General features: G+C 49.4%; 1 protein-coding gene across 1 annotated transcript in view; it reads right to left on the bottom strand.

Moving 5' to 3' along the window:
* RIPK2 (receptor interacting serine/threonine kinase 2) overlaps window positions 1–21,191 on the bottom strand; it is a 107,938-nt gene that overhangs the window by 59,617 nt on the left and 27,130 nt on the right. Inside the window, exon 3 of the mRNA XM_063451270.1 lies at window positions 13,354–13,509. Within this exon, the coding sequence (XP_063307340.1) occupies window positions 13,354–13,509 (156 nt within the window). The remainder of the gene's footprint in view (window positions 1–13,353; window positions 13,510–21,191) is intronic.

Consider the following 21,191-nt stretch of genomic DNA (forward strand, 5'->3'; position numbering starts at 1 on the left):
GCAGAGACAAATTGGAGTTATAGTTTGCAGCATTCCCAATGTTTAAATATATCAACGTGTTTTGTACAACATATTAAAAGTTTTACTTTTCACAAAAACCCCACAAATTAATGCACTACAGGCACAACGACCAATTAAATAGTTACCCCAACTGTCATAACCACTACAGTCCGTTAAGATGGTAGGATTACCCTGGCGCTATTTTAGATAAAGTAGCTAATTGTTTTACAACGATTTGCCCTCTTACCGTGGTCCTCTCCTGGCCGCCAAGGGTCCCTCAATGGTGATTGAACTGCATCAGCCATTGGATGCCGATCCTACCACTCATTCACTGGCTGAGAGGGTCAGCTGATTGCTCTCAGCCAATGAGTGACATTCTGTGCATAGGAATATGCACAGCATTGACATTAGCCAACATGGAACTCTTCTTCTGCTTTGGCTAATGATGCACCGGTGGCACTGCCGGAGGTAGAGGAAAGGGGTAATACAGACTCAAGGTACCGTGACCACTTCTAATCACTATACAAAATACAAAATTAGACTGATATGCTGCACAGACCTCTATTATACCAGAAACTAAAAGAAAAATACTCAGATTATAGAATAAATACCTGGCATCGTTTTGCATGTTTGAGAATCAATAACTTTATAAGGAAACAAACACCTGTTTTTCAGAGATTATTTTCATTTGTCGGATGCATTATTTTCTAAACTGTAGCAAACAAAGATCGAAATTGCAACATTTAGGCAACAACTGCTTTGGACATAATTTACAACTCAATATTAGTTACAGCTTGTCTATTTTTGCTCAAACTTGGCAATTGAAAGGGAAGCATCAAACTGGTAAACTACCTGATGCCATGACATCAAAGGAGGTGGATCAAAGTCCAACAAAAAAATCTATATATGAAAAAAATACAAACTTTTATAAATTCTATAAGCAAAGTGCAATATATATGTGTTAAAAAAAAATTCAGATCTACTCTGAGTGCAAAGAACACTGTCATTTGCGATTGTGTGCTTTTTTTTTTTTTTAGCAATTAGGGAAAGCAATTTACAGATTAAAAAATCCACACAATTATATATATATATATATATAAATCATTATCCTTTAACACACTAATAAAGAAAGAAAAAAGGTGGTGGGGGAGGGGGGGGGGGAGGGAATGGTGTTAATTAGTTGTGTTCCTGTTATAGCTTACATTACTCGACCCCTTAAGTTTAAAAAATAAACAAATACAATTATTTAAAAAAAAACACAAAAAACATTACCAGCTGCAGTAATGATGTGCAGTATAGCAGGTTTAGGTGACAGGGGCTTAGAGCTAGGGATTTCTGCTTGTAACATGCTGTGAACTGTAAGATCTATCACTTCCAGCCAAACCCTAATCCGTAAGGAAACCCCTTAACTCAAACACTCCAAATGCTAACCTAACCCTAGATGCACCATTTTCAATTACGCCACTGGTAGCAGAGCTGTAATGAGGCTGCACTCTAAATATTCTGACTGCAACATTTTAAATGCAGATTTGTTTGTGTTTACCAACTTTCCTTGAGCAGTATTAGACACTTTTAAATTTTTTTTTATTATTCTTTATTTTTGTAGTGCAGATAAGAACATACAGCTTGTCATGCCCCGACAGAAATTGCAAGAGAGTCAGGATACATAGCTTACATGCAATAAGGCGGTGAGTTTAACATGCACCATTTTTTTAAGGAAGGTATAATAACAGGATTATAAACATGCTTTTGAGATCTATCTAGAACGAGATTATGACATCAACAGTCAAGGTGTGGAAGGCTATCAAGATATTGGGTGAACTATTAGAATAGAATAGAAGAGATTGTCCCCAATTAGTGATGTCGCGAACATAACATTTTCGGTTCGCCAACGGCGAACGCGAACTTCTGCAAATGTTCGCGAACGGGCGAACCGGGCGAACTGCCATAGACTTCAATGGGCAGGCGAATTTTAAAACCCACATGGACACAACCGCAAACTCCCTATTTGCACAAGGTTGGATACCAAGCTAGCCATGTCCCGTTCCTTGTCCTCACTGATGTCATAGAAGGTCTCTTCCTCCACCCAGCCACGTACAACACCAAGGGTCCCCGAAAGGTGACAACAAGCCCCCTGGGACGCCTGCTGTGTTTGGTCTTGCACCTCCTCAAAGCCACCTTCCTCCTCTGACTCCTCTTCTTCAGACTCCTCTCTCTGCGTTGCCACTCTCTGCGTTATTATAAGGTGTGTTAAGTAGTACTATTCCTATCAGTTTAATCCCTGTTACGTCCCCTATCAGGGGACGTGTATATAAGGCATCGATTTTAGGAAGCGGGAGATGGAAAAAGATGCTTGGTCGGTCCTCCTACTTCAAATTTGGGGCACAGCACGTGCAATCTAATGTGCCACCAGATAGGAGTGGTGTGTAAAGTAGTACTATTCTTATCAGTTTAATCCCTGTTACGTCCCCTATCAGGGGACGTGTGTATAAGGCATCGATTTTGGGAAGCGGGAGATGGAAAAAGATGCTTGGTCGGTCCTCCTACTTCAAATTTGGGGCACTGCGCGTGCAATCTAATGTGCCACCAGATAGGAGTGGTGTGTTAAGTAGTACTATTCTCATCAGTTTAATCCCTGTTACGTCCCCTATCAGGGGACGTGTATTTAATGCATCGATTGTGGGAAGCGGGAGATGGAAAAAGATGCTTCGTCAGTCCTCCTACTTCAAATTTGGGGCACTGCGCGTGCAATCAAATATGCCTCCAGATAGGAGTTGTGTGTTAAGTAGTACTATTACTATCAGTTTAATCCCTGTTACGTCCCCTATCAGGGGACGTGTATATAAGGCATCGATTTTAGGAAGCAGGAGATGGAAAAACATGCTTGGTCGGTCCTCCAACTTCAAATTTGGGGCACTGCGCGTGCAATCTAATGTGCCACCAGATAGGAGTGGTGTGTTAAGTAGTCCCCCTCATCAGGCCTTTTTTAGTCGAATGTATCGCCCACTGTCAGTCCCTTCCGGATCCATCCCTCATCCATCTTAATAAAGGTGAGGTAATCTAGACTTTTTTGACCTAGGCGACTTCTCTTCTCAGTGACAATACCTCCTGCTGCAATGAAGGTCCTTTCTGACAGGACACATGAAGCGGGGCCGGCCAGAAGTTATATCGCAAATTGGGATAGCTCAGGCCACAGGTCAAGCCTGCACACCCAGTAGTCAAGGGGTTCATCGCTCCTCAGGGTGTCGATATCTGCCGTTAAAGGGACTCTCCAGGGAGGCAATTTTACTTACCTGGTTCCAGCGCCGGGAGCCTCGTGAAGCCGCGCCCCCTATTTTGTCAAAATGACGAAATAGGCGGGCGCGAGCAGGGAGCAATCAGACGCACATGCGCACATTCATGACGCCCTCTGAAGTCCTGAGTGCACTGAGTGACAGCTCAGCTCGCGGTCTTTGCCCGCCCTCCTCCTCCGCTGACAGGCTGGAGAGAGAAGGCGCGCACACAGTGCCTTCTCTCTCCTGAACACGTCAGACATATTTTAATACGTCTGACGTGTCCAGGGCCTTTTTAGGGCCCTGCGTGATAGGAAGTCCCTCTAGTGGCCGCCTGAGTGACGGCCACTGGAGGTATTCCTATCAATCAATGTAAACACTGTATTTTCTCTGAAAATACAGTGTTTACATTAGATTGCCTGCAGGGAGCTATAGATAATACCTGAACAACTACATTAAGCTGTAGTTGTTCAAGTGACTATAGTGTCCCTTTAAGGCAAGGTAGTCTGCTACCTGTCGGTCGAGTCGTTCTCTGAGGGTGGACCCCGAATGCTGTGGTGATGCGTAGGACTTAAAAAGCTCTGCATGTCCTCCATCAACAACACGTCTGTAAAGCGTCCTGTCCTTGCCGGCGTGGTCGTGGGAGGAGGAGGATTACTTTCACCTCTTCCCCTGTTAGATTCCTGTTGCTGTGACATCACCCTTATACGCTGTGTAAAGCATACTTTTTAATTGATTTTGGAACTGCTGCATCCTTTCCGACTTGCCGTAATTCGGTAACATTTCAGGCACTTTCTGCTTATATTCAGCCTTTTTATACGAGGGTCCCTCAACAGGCACGAAAGCCTGAAAGACCCCGTTTGCACAAGGTTGGATGCCGAGCTACTTATGTCCTGTTCCTCATCCTCAGTGATCTCTCTGAAGGTATGTTCTTCCCCCCAGCCACGTACAACACCACGGGTACCAGATAGGTGACAATGAGCACCCTGGGATGCCTGTTGTGGTTGGTCTTCCTCCTCCTCCTCAAAGCCACATTCCTCCTCTGACTCCTCTTCCTCACAATCCTCTTCCAGCATTGCCGCAGGTCCAGCAAGCGATGCTGATAAGGCTGTTTCTGGTGGGGATGGTGACCACAACTCTTCCTCTTCACGCTCATCTACGGCCTGATCCAGCACTCTTCGCAGGGCACGCTCCATGAAGAAAACAAATTGTATGATTTCACTGATGGTGCCTTCGGTGTGACTGACTAGGTTTGTCACCTCCTCAAAAGGACGCATGAGCCTACAGGCATTGCGCATGAGCACCCAGTAACGTGGCAAAAAAATTCCCAGCTCCGCAGAGGCTGTCCTAGCACCCCGGTCATACAAATACTCGTTAACGGCTTTTTCTTGTTGGAGCAGGCGGTTGAACATTAGGAGTGTTGAATTCCAACGTGTCGGGCTGTCGCAAATCAAGCGCCTCACTGGCATGTTGTTTCGCCGCTGGATATCGCAAAAGTGCGCCATGGCCGTGTAGGAACGCCTGAAATGGCCACACACCTTCCTGGCCTGCTTAAGGACGTCCTGTAAGCCTGGGTACTTATGCACAAAGCGTTGTACGATCAGATTACACACATGTGCCATGCACGGCACATGTGTCAACTTGCCCAAATGCAATGCCGCCAACAAATTTCTTCCGTTGTCACAAACCACTTTGCCGATCTCCAGTTGGTGCGGAGTCAGCCAGTGATCCACCTGTGCGTTCAGGGCGGACAGGAGTGCTGGTCCGGTGTGACTCTCTGCTTTCAGGCATGTCAACCCCAAGACGGCGTGACACTGCCGGAACCAGGATGTGGAACAGTACCTGGGGAGTTGGGGGGGTGCCATTGATGTGGAGCAAGACGGATGGACCCTTGCCCCAACACTGTGTGCCAGACATGCCATTACTTCCTTTTGCACAATCGAGTACAGGTTGGGGATTGCCTTTTGTGCAAAGAAATTTCGGCCGGGTACCTTCCACTGCGGTGTCCCAATAGCTACAAATTTTTTGAACGCCTCAGACTCCACCAGCTTGTATGGTAAAGGCAGGCCGGCTAAGAGTTCAGTCAAGCCAGCTGTCAGACGCCGGGCAAGGGGGTGACTTTGTGACATTGGCTTCTTACGCTCAAACATGTCCTTGACCGACACCTGACTGTGGGAGGATGAGCAGGAACTGCTCAAGGCGAGAGACGGAGGGGCGGATGGTTGAGAGGGGGCAAGGAGGACAGCAGTGGTTAACGTGGCTGAAGATGCTGGACCAGGAGAAGGATGGTGGCTTTGAGTTTGTGTGCTGCTTGTACTCATGTGTTGATCCCATAGGCGTTTGTGATGTGCGATCATGTGCCTTCGCAAAGCAGTTGTACCTAGGTGGGTGTTGGACTTCCCACGACTCAGTTTCTTTTGGCAGAGGTTGCAAATGGCATCTCTGTTGTCAGAGGCAGACACACAAAAAAAATGCCACACTGCTGAGCTCTGCAATGATGGCATTCTGGTGGTGGACACAGCATGCGTTGATTGGCGTGCTGTCGGGCTGACCCCGGGTGCCGATGCATGCTGTCTGACTGTGTCACTAGCTCCTTGCGATGACCTCCCCCTGCTTCCAACTCGTCTCCTCCTCCTCCTCTCTGTCTCCCCATCTGAACTTTCGCCCTGTTCTTCTTCTTGCCGAGCGGCACCCATGTGACATCCATGGATGCATCGTCATCATCAACCGCTTCACTTGTATCTGACAACTCAGCAAAGGAAGCAGCAGTGGGTACAACATCATCATCATCATCACTCCGTACGTGTGTAATGCTGCCTGACTGAGACATATCCCTGTTATCTACATCCTCTGGCAATAATGGTTGTTCATCACTCATTTCTTCCAAATGATGTGTAAATAACTCCTCTGACATACCAAGTGAAGCAGCTGTGGTGCTAGTGTTGATGGTGGCGGCAGGCGGGCGAGTGGTAACTTGAGAGGTGCCCGAAGCTAAGCTGGAGGAGGAGGGTGCGTTGAGGTTCCGAGCGGAAGCTGTAGAAGATTGGGTGTCCTGTGTTAGCCAGTCAACTATGTCCTTAGAATTTTTCAAGTTCAGGGTACGTGGCCTCTGAACACTGGGCATTATTCTAGGGCCAAAGGGAATCACAGAACCACGACCACGACGGCCCCTGCGGAGTGGCCTGCCTCTGTCTGTCATTTTTTTTTCGATTAGTGGTACTATGCGTGCAAGCTACTGTGACAACAGATATGAGTGGCACTGGTGTGACACTGTGCCCTGGCAGGCCCTGAAACGCACACTCATGAAGGAAACTGACTGCTATTACATTACAGTCCAAAAAGGTTTATTTTTTATTAAATGCAAGCTATTGGGACACCAGATATGAGTGAGTGGTGGCACTGGGCAGGACCTGAAACACACACTAGTGAAGGAAACTGACTGCTATTATATTACAGTCCAAAAAGTGTTTTTTGTTAAATGCATGCTATTGTGACACCAGATATGAGTGGTGGAACTGGGCAAGTGGGCACAGTATACGCTGCGAGCCTGACACACATGCTGGCAGACAACTAACTGCTATTCAATCTATTACAGTCAAATTTTTTTTTTTTTTTTAAATGTACACTACTGTTACACCAGATATGAGTTGCACTGGTGTGACACGGTGCCCTGGCAGACCCTGAAACGCACACTAGTGAAGGAAACTGACTGCGATTATATTACAGTCCCCCCAAAATTTTTTATTGTGACACCAGTGAGTGAGTGGTGGCCCTGGGCAAGTAAGTGTGTGGGTACTCTTTGTGAAGAGATCAGCCCCTTTGAGCCTGTGGTCAGGGCCCACTTGTTGCCTCAGTCTCTCCCAGAAGGCTTCACATATTTCGCCCAATGCTGCCAAGAAGCTTAGAGTAGGCCTTGCATGGTGCACAGGGTCATTTTCCGGCACAGTAGTGAGGCTGTGTATTTGACGGGATGCACATAGTCCCAGAGGAAGGTAAGTGGTTGAGAATGCTGGGATAACCCTCACCGGCGGGTGGGAAGACAGAGCTGCCCTCCGTGAGTCCGACTAGAATGATGGCTGAGGGATGAGCCATTCCCCCAGTCCCGTACTGCCAGGCCGCTACTAGAGGGGGAAAAAATTGCCACGTCCAGGAGTTTAAGCAGTGTCATCTATCAAATGTGTTAGTGTTAGAGTCCTGGGTGAGCTGTGATTCAGCAGAGGTGTTTAAGTCCATTCATAGGCATGTGCATGGGTGCCTATGCTGCGGACTGCGCTGTGTGCCTCCATGGGCTGGTAAAGGAGATAAAAGCCCACAGGCAGTGTGGGAGACAGGAGAGGACCCGGGGAGCTCTTGCCAGAAGCTCCTCGGGGTTCTTCTAGCGAGGCCGGCAGGCAAAAGGTAAGAAGGGAGGACTATTTCCTAATCTGTTCCCCTACCCCCACACACAGCACCCTCCAAACAAATTCCTACTACCAGCACCCTCACACACACACATATACACGCAACGTGTGTGTTTGTGCACACCCTTAAGCCTATGATTACTCCCAGAGCTCATGCGATGTGCGACTGACTATTTCCTAATCTGTTCCCCTACCCCCACACACACAGCACCCTCCAAACAAATTTACACATACAGCACCCTCACACAGCACACTCTACCAGCACCCTCACACACATATATATATAGATATATATACACACGACGTGTGTGTTTGTGCTTTAGGTACACACCCTTATGCAATAGGCTGCCTATGATTACTCCCACAGCTCATGCGATGTGCGGCCGTCTGCCATGCTGGGCAAGTTCCCCCATCAGTATTAGACACTTTTTAGCAGCATTGATTAACTGACTGATGTAAAATATTTGGTTTAAAGTATGTTACTATTTTACTATGTTTAACAGTCAGCACCTTCAGGGTAAGGAAGTTAGGCGTATGCATTGTGTCTTCTGCTCCATGTGCTGTGGTTGGCAACGTGGTTGCAGTTGCAGCATGAGAAGTGGCAGACAGGGAAGCAACATCATGTGATGAGCATAGGAAGTGGGCAAACTAGGGAAGATGCTAGTCATATTATGGACTGCATCTCTGTGTCTGGGTTTCCATAGATATATATCAGCACACTTACTATTACTAGTTATATATTTTAGTATTTAGTATTACTAGTTATATATTTTACTTACTATCAGAATATTGTTTTTTTTTTACTTTTTTAAATTTTATTATTATGTTGATAAAGACGACTAATAAGGTCAATATATGTTATTAATGAAAACGTGCACCTCTTCTGCTGCCTATTGTACTTTGCTAATAAGATCTGAATATGAATATGTAACTCTGCTGCCAACATTCCTGAGACTCTCAAAGTTTGTAAACTTATTTCTGTGATTGCCACTTGTTCTAAAATGTCCTTATGTTCTAAATTTACAACAATGTCACCTAATCTGAATGATCAATAGGTTCTAAAATTCCCATCTCTGACTAGTGCCCATTCTAGACTGCTGATAAGTGCTAAACGTACAACTGTGCTAATACCTGCCCTTCAAGGCCCATAGATTCTAAATGTGCACCTGTGGTAATCACCTCTTCTGAAATACACATGTTCTAAATTGCACCTCTGACTGCCACCTGTTCTAAAATGCCGACAGATTCTAAATTTGCAACTCTGACTGTCACCTATTTTAAACATACAACTAAAACTGCCACATATTCTACATTGCTCATAAGTTCTGAATGTAGACACATTACTGCCACCCAGAGGCGGCTCTCTAATTAGGCGATTTAGGCGGCCGCCTAAGGCCTCGCGCAGTCAGGGGCCTCGCAGCCGCCTAAATCGCCTGAGGGCAGACTGACATGTCGGGTTCTCGGTCTATGACCGAGGACCCGACACAGGAGGGGGCCCGGCGGCTTGCTCTTAGTGCCGCCGGGTGCGAGGCCCCTCCTGTCAGGCCGCCTGGGGAGAGAGCCTGCCTCAGTCTGCAGCTCCGCCGGGTGTGAGCTGCAGACTGAGGTCTCGCGATCTCCAGCCAATCAGAGCGTTGCCGCGGGTTACCACGGCAACGCTCTGAATGGAAATCGCGAGACTTTCCCCATGTGGTCTGCAGCTCTGCATCCAGCGGAGCTGCAGACCGGAAATCCCACTGGACCACCAGGGAGCCATCCAGGACACTGGACCACCAGGGAAAAAGGTAAATTTCGACCCACCCCCCTCACCCCATCTCACCCTGTCACACCCCCACCCAATCTCACCCTATCACCCCCCCACCCCATCTCACCCTGTCACCCCCCACCCCATCTGACCCTGTCACCCCCCACCCCATCTGACCCTGTCACCCCCCACCCCATCTGACCCTGTCACCCCCCACCCCATCTCACCCTATCACCCCCCACCCCATCTCACACTGTCACCCCCCACCCCATCTGACCCTGTCACCCCCCACCCCATCTCACCCTGTCACACCCCCACCCCATCTCACCCTATCACCCCCCACCCCATCTCACACTGTCACCCCCCCACCCCATCTCACCCTGTCACCCCCCCACCCCATCTCACCCTGTCACCCCCCACCCCACCTCACCCTGTCACACCCCCACCCCATCTCACCCTGTCACACCCCCACCCCATCTCACCCTATCACCCCCCACCCCATCTCACACTGTCACCCCCCACCCCATCTGACCCTGTCACCCCCCACCCCATCTCACCCTGTCACACCCCCACCCCATCTCACCCTATCACCCCCCACCCCATCTCACCCTGTCACACCCCCACCCCATCTCACCCTATCACCCCCCACCCCATCTCACCCTATCACCCCCCACCCCATCTCACACTGTCACCCCCCACCCCATCTCACACTGTCACCCCCCCACCCCATCTCACCCTGTCACCCCCCACCCCATCTCACCCTGTCACACCCCCACCCCATCTCACCCTGTCACACCCCCACCCCATCTCACCCTATCACCCCCCACCCCATCTCACACTGTCACCCCCCACCCCATCTCACCCTGTCACACCCCCACCCCATCTCACCCTATCACCCCCCACCCCATCTCACACTGTCACCCCCCCACCCCATCTCACCCTGTCACCCCCCACCCAATCTCACCCTGTCACCCCCCACCCCATCTCACCCTGTCACACCCCCACCCCATCTCACCCTATCACCCCCCCACCCCATCTCACACTGTCACACCCCCACCCCATCTCACCCTGTCACCCCCCCACCCCATCTCACACTGTCACCCCCCCACCCCATCTCACCCTGTCACCCCCCACCCCATCTCACCCTGTCACACCCCCACCCCATCTCACACTGTCACCCCCCCACCCCATCTCACACTGTCACCCCCCCACCCCATCTCACACTGTCACCCCCCCACCCCATCTCACACTGTCACCCCTCCACCCCATCTCACACTGTCACCCCCCCACCCCATCTCACCCTGTCACCCCCCCACCCCATCTCACACTGTCACCCCCCCACCCCATCTCACCCTGTCACCCCCCCACCCCATCTCACCCTGTCACCCCCACCACCCCATCTCACCCTGTCACCCCCACCCCATCACACCCTGTCACCCCCCCTCACCCCATCTCACCCTGTCACCCCCCCTCACCCCATCTCACCCTGTCACCCCATCTCACCCTGTCACCCCATCTCACCCTGTCACCCCATCTCACCCTGTCACCCCATCTCACCCTGTCGCCACCCCATCTCACCCTGTCGCCCCCCCTCACCCCATCTCACCCTGTCACCCCCCCTCACCCCATCTCACCCTGTCGCCCCCCTCACCCCATCTCACCCTGTCACCCCCCCTCACCCTGCCACCCCACTTCTCACCACCTTACACCCTGCCACCTCACCCTGTCACCCCCTCACCCTGCCACTTCACCCTGTCATCCCTCTCTCACACTGCTACCCCACCTGTCACCCCGTCACCCTGCCACCCCACCTGTCACCCCCATCTCACCCTGCCACCCCACCTGTCACCCCCTTTCACCCTGTCACCCCCCTCTCACGCTGCCACCCCACCTGTCAGTCCCTGCCACCCCACCTGTCACCCCCTCTCACCCTGCCACCCCACCTGTCACCCCCTCTCACCCCACCTCTCACCCTGTAACCCTGTCACCCCACCTCTTACTCTGTCACCCACCCTGTGACCCCCACACTGTCACCCACCCTGTCACTCCCCTCGTACTGTCACTCCCCTCATACTGTCACCCCCTCATACTGTCACCCCCCTCTTACTGTCACCCCCCTCTTACTGTCACCCCCTCTCACCATGTCACCCCCTCTCACCATGTCACCCCCTCTCACCCTGCCACCCCCCTCACCCTTCCTCCCCTCTCACCCCACATCTGACCCTGTCACTCACCCTGCCACCCCACCTGTCACCCTGCCACCCCACCTGTCACCCCCTCATACTGTCGCCCCCTCTCACCCTGTTACCCCCTCTCACCCTGCCACCCCACCTGTCACCCCCCTCACCCTGCCTCCCCTCTCACCCCACATCTGAACTGTCACTCACCCTGCCACCCCACCTGTCACCCCCTCTCACCCTGCCACCTCACCTGTCACCCCCTCTCACTCTGCCACCTCAACTGTCACCCCCTTTCACCCTGTCACCCCCTCACACTGCCACCCCACCTGTCAGTCCCTGCCACCCCACCTGTCACCCCCTCTCACCCCACCTCTCACCCTGCCACCCCACCTCTCACCCTGCCACCCCACCTCTCACCCCCTCTCACCCCACCTCTCACCCTGTAACCCTGTCACCCCACCTCTTACTCTGTCACCCACCCTGTGACCCCCACACTGTCACCCACCCTGGCACTCCCCACACACTGTCACCCCCCTCTCACCATGTCACCCCCTCTCACCCTGCCACCCCCTCACCCTTCCTCCCCTCTCACCCCACATCTGACCCTGTCACTCACCCTGCCACCCCACCTGTCACCCCCTAATACTGTCGCCCCCTCTCACCCTGTTACCCCCTCTCACCCTGCCATCCCACCTGTCACCCCCCTCATCCTGCCTCCCCTCTCACCCCACATCTGACCCTGTCACTTACCCTGCCACCCCCTCTCACCCTGCCACCTCACCTGTCACCCCCTTTCACTCTGCCACCTCACCTGTCACCCCACCTCTTACTCTGTCACCCACCCTGTGACCCCCCACACTATGTCACCCACCTTACTCTGTCAACTTACCCTGTCACTCCCCACACACCGTCACCCCACCTCACACTGTCACCCTCTCTCACCCCACATATGACCCTGTCACTCACCCTGCCACCCCACCTGTCACCCTGCCACCTCACCTGTCACCCCCTCTCACCCTGCCACCTCACCTGTCACCCCCTATGTCATTTTCCCACACACTCTGTCACCTCTCTCCACACACACTGTCACCTACCTCCACACACACTGTCACCTACCTCCATACACACTGTCACCTACCTCCATACACACTGTCACCTACCTCCATACACACTATCGCTCCCTCTAAACACACGGGCACCACTCTGCGCACTCTGGCACCCTCCTGCTCTTTTACACTCACCCTGCCACAGTTACTCCTTTACTCACCCTGTCACCCCCTAAAGGCAATCATTCTACACAGTACACACTGTCATAAAACATAGCGTCGCCATGAACTTAATGCCAAAGGCCAGTACACAAACATACACATGCTCAGGGAAACATACATACAAATACAAAGATACTCACTGCCAGACACACACTCTCAGGTACACACAGGTAAATGCACAATGCAACGATGTATACAAAGACTAGTTCTCTATATCCAGTACTGCAAGCTTCCTTTCAATATATCTACAGCTTCTTATATACACACACAAGTCAACTGCAATTTTTTTCCAATAATGGTGTTAGTGGGGGCCTCATGTATGAATTTCGCCTAAGGCCTCGCCAAGTCTAGAGCCGCCACTGCTGCCACCTATTCTGGAATGACTATGTTCTAAACTTGAACCTCTGATTGTCACTTGTTCTGAAATGCCCATCTTCATTTTGGTTTAAAAACTACATCATGGGACACTTTGTTCGATAATAAACATACCTTGACATGGAAATCATTGTCCAATAGGATATTATGTGTCTTTAAGTCATGATGCAGCAGCGGAGGGTTCATATTGTGCAGAAAATTTACACCCAATGCAATTTCATACAATATACGGAACCTTAATGGCCATGCTATTTCCAATGAAGAATTTTCCTAAAAGAGAAGAGAAAAGAGAAACATACATTGTATCTATGTATTATGTAGTAAAGTATAGAGATAAAAACAGAATTTACATAAATAGATATACGTTGTCTTGAGTACAAAGAGTTAAAAACAATATGCAAGCATATTGGCCATTAAAACAGCATTAACACCCAGCACTCCCAAGCAACCAAGTCCTGCTGAATCTTCAGAGCAGAGACTGGGCCCCTTAAAACAGCATTAACACCCAGCACTCCCAAGCAACCAAGTCCTGCTGAATCTTCAGAGCAGAGACTGGGCCCCTTAAAACAGCATTAACACCCAGCACTCCCAAGCAACCAAGTCCTGCTGAATCTTCAGAGCAGAGACTGGGCCCCTTAAAACAGCATTAACACCCAGCACTCCCAAGCAACCAAGTCCTGCTGAATCTTCAGAGCAGAGACTGGGCCCCTTAAAACAGCATTAACACCCAGCACTCCCAAGCAACCAAGTCCTGCTGAATCTTCAGAGCAGAGACTGGGCCCCTTAAAACAGCATTAACACCCAGCACTCCCAAGCAACCAAGTCCTGCTGAATCTTCAGAGCAGAGACTGGGCCCCTTAAAACAGCATTAACACCCAGCACTCCCAAGCAACCAAGTCCTGCTGAATCTTCAGAGCAGAGACTGGGCCCCTTAAAACAGCATTAACACCCAGCACTCCCAAGCAACCAAGTCCTGCTGAATCTTCAGAGCAGAGACTGGGCCCCTTAAAACAGCATTAACACCCAGCACTCCCAAGCAACCAAGTCCTGCTGAATCTTCAGAGCAGAGACTGGGCCCCTTAAAACAGCATTAACACCCAGCACTCCCAAGCAACCAAGTCCTGCTGAATCTTCAGAGCAGAGACTGGGCCCCTTAAAACAGCATTAACACCCAGCACTCCCAAGCAACCAAGTCCTGCTGAATCTTCAGAGCAGAGACTGGGCCCCTTAAAACAGCATTAACACCCAGCACTCCCAAGCAGCCAAGTCCTGCTGAATCTTCAGAGCAGAGGTATCATCTCTGGAAGATCTACTCAAGAATACCTGTATTCCTGTTTCCTTTAAACTCTTATTTTAAAATTGTGTTCTATTCCATCTCCCTCCCTATACTATCACTACTTAATTGATACCTATATCTCCCATCCCGATCTTCTGTTCTTGTTTTGCTTAAAGCTGCTGTGATCATGTCATTTTATGTTCATTCTTTAAGACTTTTTGTTAATTGTTTGTTTACCTAGTGTTACTACTCACTGATAATCTTGTAAATTTATGTTCATGGTTTATGACTTTCACCTATCTGATCCTTCCTATCTTTTTATCCCAAATGTTATCTCCTTTTAGTTTTTCATCTCTAATTAATTACCTCAATAGCCCCATGTCTCCCCACCCATAATAGTGTGTTTTATTTCTTTTTTTTTTCTAACCTCAGACCTTATATTTCAGACTGGGCCCCTTAAAACAGCATTAACACCCAGCACTCCCAAGCAACCAAGTCCTGCTGAATCTTCAGAGCAGAGGTATCATCTCTGGAAGATTGCCCACCCTATCCTCTCCACACCATCCCACCCCATGGTCGACAACTTACTTATAGATAGTGCACATCAGCTGGTTTCCTTAACACACCAATCAAATCACTAAACCTCTCCTCACCTGAATTTATTTAACACACTGCATCCTTACATTGGTTTAATCACTCATTGATATTTGTGTGTTTGTATATATGATCTCCATATCTATATAATACACTTTTTCTAATGTTCTCCCTTCTATTTTTCACTTTAACACTAACTTCTCTCATCACTAAAACATCGCTATCCTTTCACTCACCTGTCCCTAGCAACACCATAATTATTACTTCCACCTTACTCCCCTCCCCTCTCTATTCATCCCATGCACTCTACACATACCTTTCCAGCCTATCTCCACCAACTCCTCCCAAATCCTCTACATACATACCCTCCTACAAAACTTTCAAATCCTACTCCCACCTTCACTTCCTTTCTATCCTTCTGCTCCTAGCTGCTGGTGATGTCTCTCCTAACCCCGGCCCCCTCGCAACAAACTCAGCACATACTAACCCAAGGATCCACACTAATCTCATACCCATCTCATGTTCCTCTAAATCCTCCTTCAATACTGCCCTCTGGAACGCACGCTCTGTTTGCAATATAACTAAATCCACTGCTGTCCATGACTTCTTCATCTCTCGTTCTATAGATTTACTAGCCATAACAGAAACCTGGCTCTCCCCCTCTGACACTGCCACCCCTGCATCTTTGTCCTTCGGTGGTCTCCAACTTACCCACAACCCAAGAAACTCTGAATGTAAAGGTGGTGGTGTTGGGTTTCTCCTCTCCCCTCACTGCTCTTTTAAACCTCTTCCCACCCCCCCTTCTCTCTCTTTCCCATCATTTGAAATACACTCAATTCGCCTTTTCAAACCCTTCTCTGCTAACATTGCTGTTATTTACCGCCCCCCTGGTTCCCCTCTTCTCTTCCTTGACCACTTTGCTGCCTGGCTACCCTATTTCCTCTCTTCTAACATTCCATCCCTAATTCTCGGGGACTTCAATATTCCTATAAACCCACCTTTGACCTCTGCAGCCACCAAACTACTTTCCATGACTTCCTCCCTCGGGCTATCGCAGTGGGCAGATTCTCCCACCCATGTAGCTGGCAATACCCTTGACCTAATCTTCACTTATGCATGTACAGTATCTAATATCTGCAACACTCCATATCCACTCTCTGATCACCACCTCTTATCATTTGCTCTCACATACCCCCTCACCCAAAAACCTCAGCCTAACCCCCCTCAACTCAGGAGGGACCTTAATTCTCTTGATCTCCAACAGTTGTCAGCTGACATTGATTCACAACTGCTGTCCATCCCTTCCCTCTCCTGTCCTTCACAGGCCATCTCCATATATAACTCTACTCTTACATCTGCCTTGAACACTGCAGCGCCACTCCAAACAAGCACCTCGAGGAGGACCCGCCCCCAACCATGGCATACTAAATCAACGCGCTACCTGCAAAGATGCTCCCGTTGTGCTGAACGCTCCTGGAGGAAGTCTCGTACACAATCAGACTTTCTCCATTATAGATTCATATTGTGTTCATACAGTGCAGCCCTTGCCCTTGCCAAACAGTCCTATTTTTCCACTCTCATTAGTTCATGTTCCCGCAACCCCAGGCGTCTCTTTCACACCTTTAATTCTCTTCTTCGCCCTGCTGTGGCCACCCCCAAAACTAACCTTACTGCTGATAACTTCGCATGTTACTTCACTGACAAGATTGAACAGCTAAGGAAAGAATTCTCCCCTCCTTGCCTTTCTGTTTCTCAATCACACATAGATCATGCCTTTCCTACCCTTCAGACATTCTCCCCAGCTACTGACCAAGAGGTGGCTGCTCTTCTTTGCTCCTCTCGCCCCACCACTTGCCCGCTCGATCCTGTCCCATCTCACCTTATTAGATCTCTCTCCACTTGTCTCGTGCCTTCTCTAACACACATCTTCAACTGCTCGCTCTCCTCTGGCATCGTCCCTGCTGACCTTAAACATGCCACTGTAGTACCTATACTAAAAAAACCATCCCTCGACCCATCCACCCCCTCTAACTACCGTCCCATATCCCTGCTCCCTTTTTCCTCAAAGCTTCTGGAAAGACTTGTCTTTACCCGTGTGTCTCATTTCCTCAATTCCAACTCTCTCCTTGACCCTCTTCAATCTGGCTTCCGCCCTCTCCACTCTACAGAGACTGCCCTTATCAAAGTTACTAACGACCTAATCGCAGCTAAATCCAAAGGCCACTACTCCATACTAATTCTTCTTGACCTCTCAGCGGCCTTTGACACCGTTGATCATGCTCTCCTTCTTCAAACTCTTCAATCGCTTGGTCTCTGTGACTCTGTCCTCTCGTGGTTTTCCTCCTATCTCTCCCAACGCTCATTCAGTGTCTCCTTTTCTAATGATACCTCCTCCCCTTGCCCTGTCTCGGTTGGAGTTCCCCAAGGCTCCGTCCTTGGTCCCCTTCTATTTTCTCTTTATACTGCCTCTCTTGGCAAACTTATTACCTCTTTTGGATTTCACTACCACCTGTACGCTGATGACACCCAGCTATATCTCTCCTCCCCGGACCTCTCCCCTGCCGTCCTGCAACGTGTCACTGCTTGCCTTTCTTCCATCTCTGACTGGATGTCCTCCCGCTTTCTGAAACTCAATCTCTCAAAAACTGAGCTCCTTGTCTTTCCTCCTCCTAATACTGATCCTCCTCTTTCGCTCTCCCTCCAAGTTTGTGGTACCAACATCAGTCCATCCTTGCAAGCGCGCTGTCTTGGCGTCATACTTGACTCTGGTCTCACCTTTGAGCCTCACATCCAGCATGTTGCCAAATCCTGTAGATTCCATCTTAAAAACATAGCCCGCATCCGCCCCTTTCTTGCACCAGATACTACCAAGGAGCTTGTCCATGCTCTAGTAATTTCCCGCATGGATTATTGTAACCCTCTCCTGATTGGTCTCCCCAATAGCCGTACTGCACCCTTACAGTCCGTAATGAATGCTGCTGCTAGATTGATTTTCCTCTCTAGTCGTTTCTCTCACACCTCACCCCTCTGCCAGTCCTTACATTGGCTTCCTGTATGCTATAGGAGTCAATTCAAGGTACTAACTCACACCTATAAAGCACTGAACAACTCTAGCCCCTCTTATATCTCCTCACAGATCCATAGGTATGTCCCTTCTCGGTCTCTCCGTTCTGCCCGTGACCACCTCCTGTCCGTTGTCCGCACTCGTACGGCCAACTCGCGCTTGCCGGACTTCTCGGGGGCGGCTCCCTTCCTATGGAATAGCCTGCCTACCGCCATCAGACTCTCCCCTAGTCTTGCATCTTTTAAGAAGTGCCTTAAAACCCATCTCTTTAGGAAAGCTTATGGCTAACCCTTACCTCACATACCTGTCTCTTGCCCTCTCCTAAAGGGCAGCCCACCTTATTTGATTGTAAATTCCTGTCCTAATGTGTTTTACACCCCACCTCCTATAGAATGTAAGCTCGTTTGAGCAGGGTCCTCTTCAACCTATTGTTCCTGTAAGTTTATTTGTAATTGTCCTATTTATATTTAAATCCCCCTCTCATAATATTGTAAAGCGCTACGGAATCTGTTGGCGCTATATAAATGGCAATAATAAATAAATAAATACGACATATCAGGGGAAGATAACCTGCCTGCTATTTCCCCTAGTGTTCTGATATTTTAGATCCCTCAGCTTGTACTCCAGACCCATTCTGTGAGCTGTGATAGCAAACCTCACAGATCTTTAAATCTGAATTTAGCAGCACAGCTATGTACACCACCTAGTAAATTAAAGTGAATGGTTTTAACATACACTTTAATTTCTAATGAGTTGTATTTGTGTGCAACAAACCTAGCCAAACCAACATTCTGGCCTTGCCACTCCATGCAAGACAACTAGGCCAGACTAGTGGTTTATTCGTGATACACCAAATACAAGCATAGGCGTGCGCAGCCTATTGCATTAGGGTGTGCACCCTCAAGCACAAGCACACGCGGCGTGTATATATATATATATATATATATATATATATATATATGTATATGTATATGTATGTATATACACATATATACACACACACACAAAGCTGTGTGTGTGCTGTGTGAGGGTGCTGTTAGTGTGATGTGTGTGTGCTGGTAGTGTACTATGTGGGTGAGGGTGTTTGTGTGTGCGTGCTTGTGAGGGTGCTGTGAATGTACTGTGTGTCAGGGTGCGGTTTGTGTGTGTGTGTGTGTGTGTGTGTATGTGCACTTGTGAGGGTGCTGTAAATGTACTGTGTGTCAGGGTGCTGTTTGTGTGTGAGGGTACTGGTAGTGTTTTGTGTGTGTGTGTTTGTTAGGGTCCTGTTTGTTTGTGAGGGTGCTGTGTGTGTGGGTGCTGTATGTGTGTGTGGGTGCTGTATGTGTGTGTGGGTGCTGTATGTGTGTGTGGGTGCTGTGTGTCTGTGGGTGCTGTGTGTCTGTGGGTGCTGTGTGTCTGTGGGTGCTGTATGTGTGTAGGTGCTGTATGTGTGTGGGTGCTGTGTGTCTGTGGGTGCTGTATGTGTGTAGGTGCTGTGTATGTCTGTGGGTGCTGTGTAGGTCTGTGGGTGCTGTGTATGTCTGTGGGTGCTGTGTGTGGGTGCTGTGTATGGGTGCTGTGCATGTCTGTGGGTGCTGTGGATGTGTGTGGGTGCTGTGTATTTCTGTGGGTGCTGTGAATGTCTGTGGGTGCTGTGTATGTCTGTGGGTGCTGTGTATGTCTGTGGGTGCTGTATGTGTGTAGGTGCTGTATGTGTGTGGGTGCTGTGTGTCTGTGGGTGCTGTATGTGTGTAGGTGCTGTGTATGTCTGTGGGTGCTGTGTAGGTCTGTGGGTGCTGTGTATGTCTGTGGGTGCTGTGTGTGGGTGCTGTGTATGGGTGCTGTGCATGTCTGTGGGTGCTGTGGATGTGTGTGGGTGCTGTGTATTTCTGTGGGTGCTGTGAATGTCTGTGGGTGCTGTGTATGTCTGTGGGTGCTGTGTATGTCTGTGGGTGCTGTGTATGTCTGTGGGTGCTGTGTATGTCTGTGGGTGCTGTGTGTGGGTGCTGTGTATGTGTGTGTGTGTGCTGTGTATGTCTATGGGTGCTGTGTATGTGTGTATGTGTGTGTGTATGTGTGTGGGTGATTGTGGGGGGTGGAGATGGGGGTACATTACTAAATATCCCCCCTCCCTTCTTACTTTATGTGGGGAGGGGGGATTCTTGTTCCTTGTCCCTGGTGGTCCAGTGGAGGTGGGGGCAGATCAGTTATCCCCCCTCCCTTCTTACCTTATGCCTGGGAGGGGGGATCCTGCGGCTGCCATCCATCCCTGGTGGTCCAGAGGAGAGTGAACTCTAGCCCCGCGGAGCTGCTGGCAATAGCTCCCAGGGTCCTCTCCTGCCTCCCTCACTGCCTGTGAGCCGGTGAGGGGAGGCTGAGAGCAGAGCCGGCGCTCGGATAGCGCCGGCTCTGCATGGACCGACAGGGGGGATCCTGAGATCTCCCCTGCCGGTCTCAATGCATAGGCGTGCCGCGGGGATTAGGGTGTGCCCAGGCACACCCGGCACACCCCGTGCGCACGCCTATGAATACAAGTGTATTGAAAACTGGATTGTAACAGTAACAGGTTTATGTACTAAAGAGAGAGTTTTAAATTTAAGGCCACAGTAACTGTACTGAAAGCATAGTTGACTTAGAGAATGTTTACAGCTTGGCCATTTCAAACTTAAAGGAAAACTATAGTGTCAGGAACACAGACATATATTCCTGAACACGAGCAGATGACAAGATTTGCTGACATTTCTAGTTGAGATTTAGCAAGAAAAATCATTTCATAAAAGTTGTTTCCTAATATTACACATCAGCATTCTTACTGTAACAGATGTTTTTACTCATTCATTAAGTGTTCTTGCATAGCAAGACCACTTAATGTTATCTCACATATATATTATTATTATTCTTATTATAGCCTAATTTGCCACCCTAACTCCTCCCACAGTTTTTACACTACATAGACAAAAATTTACCAAAACGTGCAGATTGTTCCCGATCGCGTTGCTATTACTTTGTGGAACATTTCGCTGAATGGTTCTCGGA

Source organism: Pelobates fuscus, chromosome 4, assembly GCF_036172605.1.
Source record: "Pelobates fuscus isolate aPelFus1 chromosome 4, aPelFus1.pri, whole genome shotgun sequence".
Taxonomy (NCBI): domain Eukaryota; kingdom Metazoa; phylum Chordata; class Amphibia; order Anura; family Pelobatidae; genus Pelobates; species Pelobates fuscus.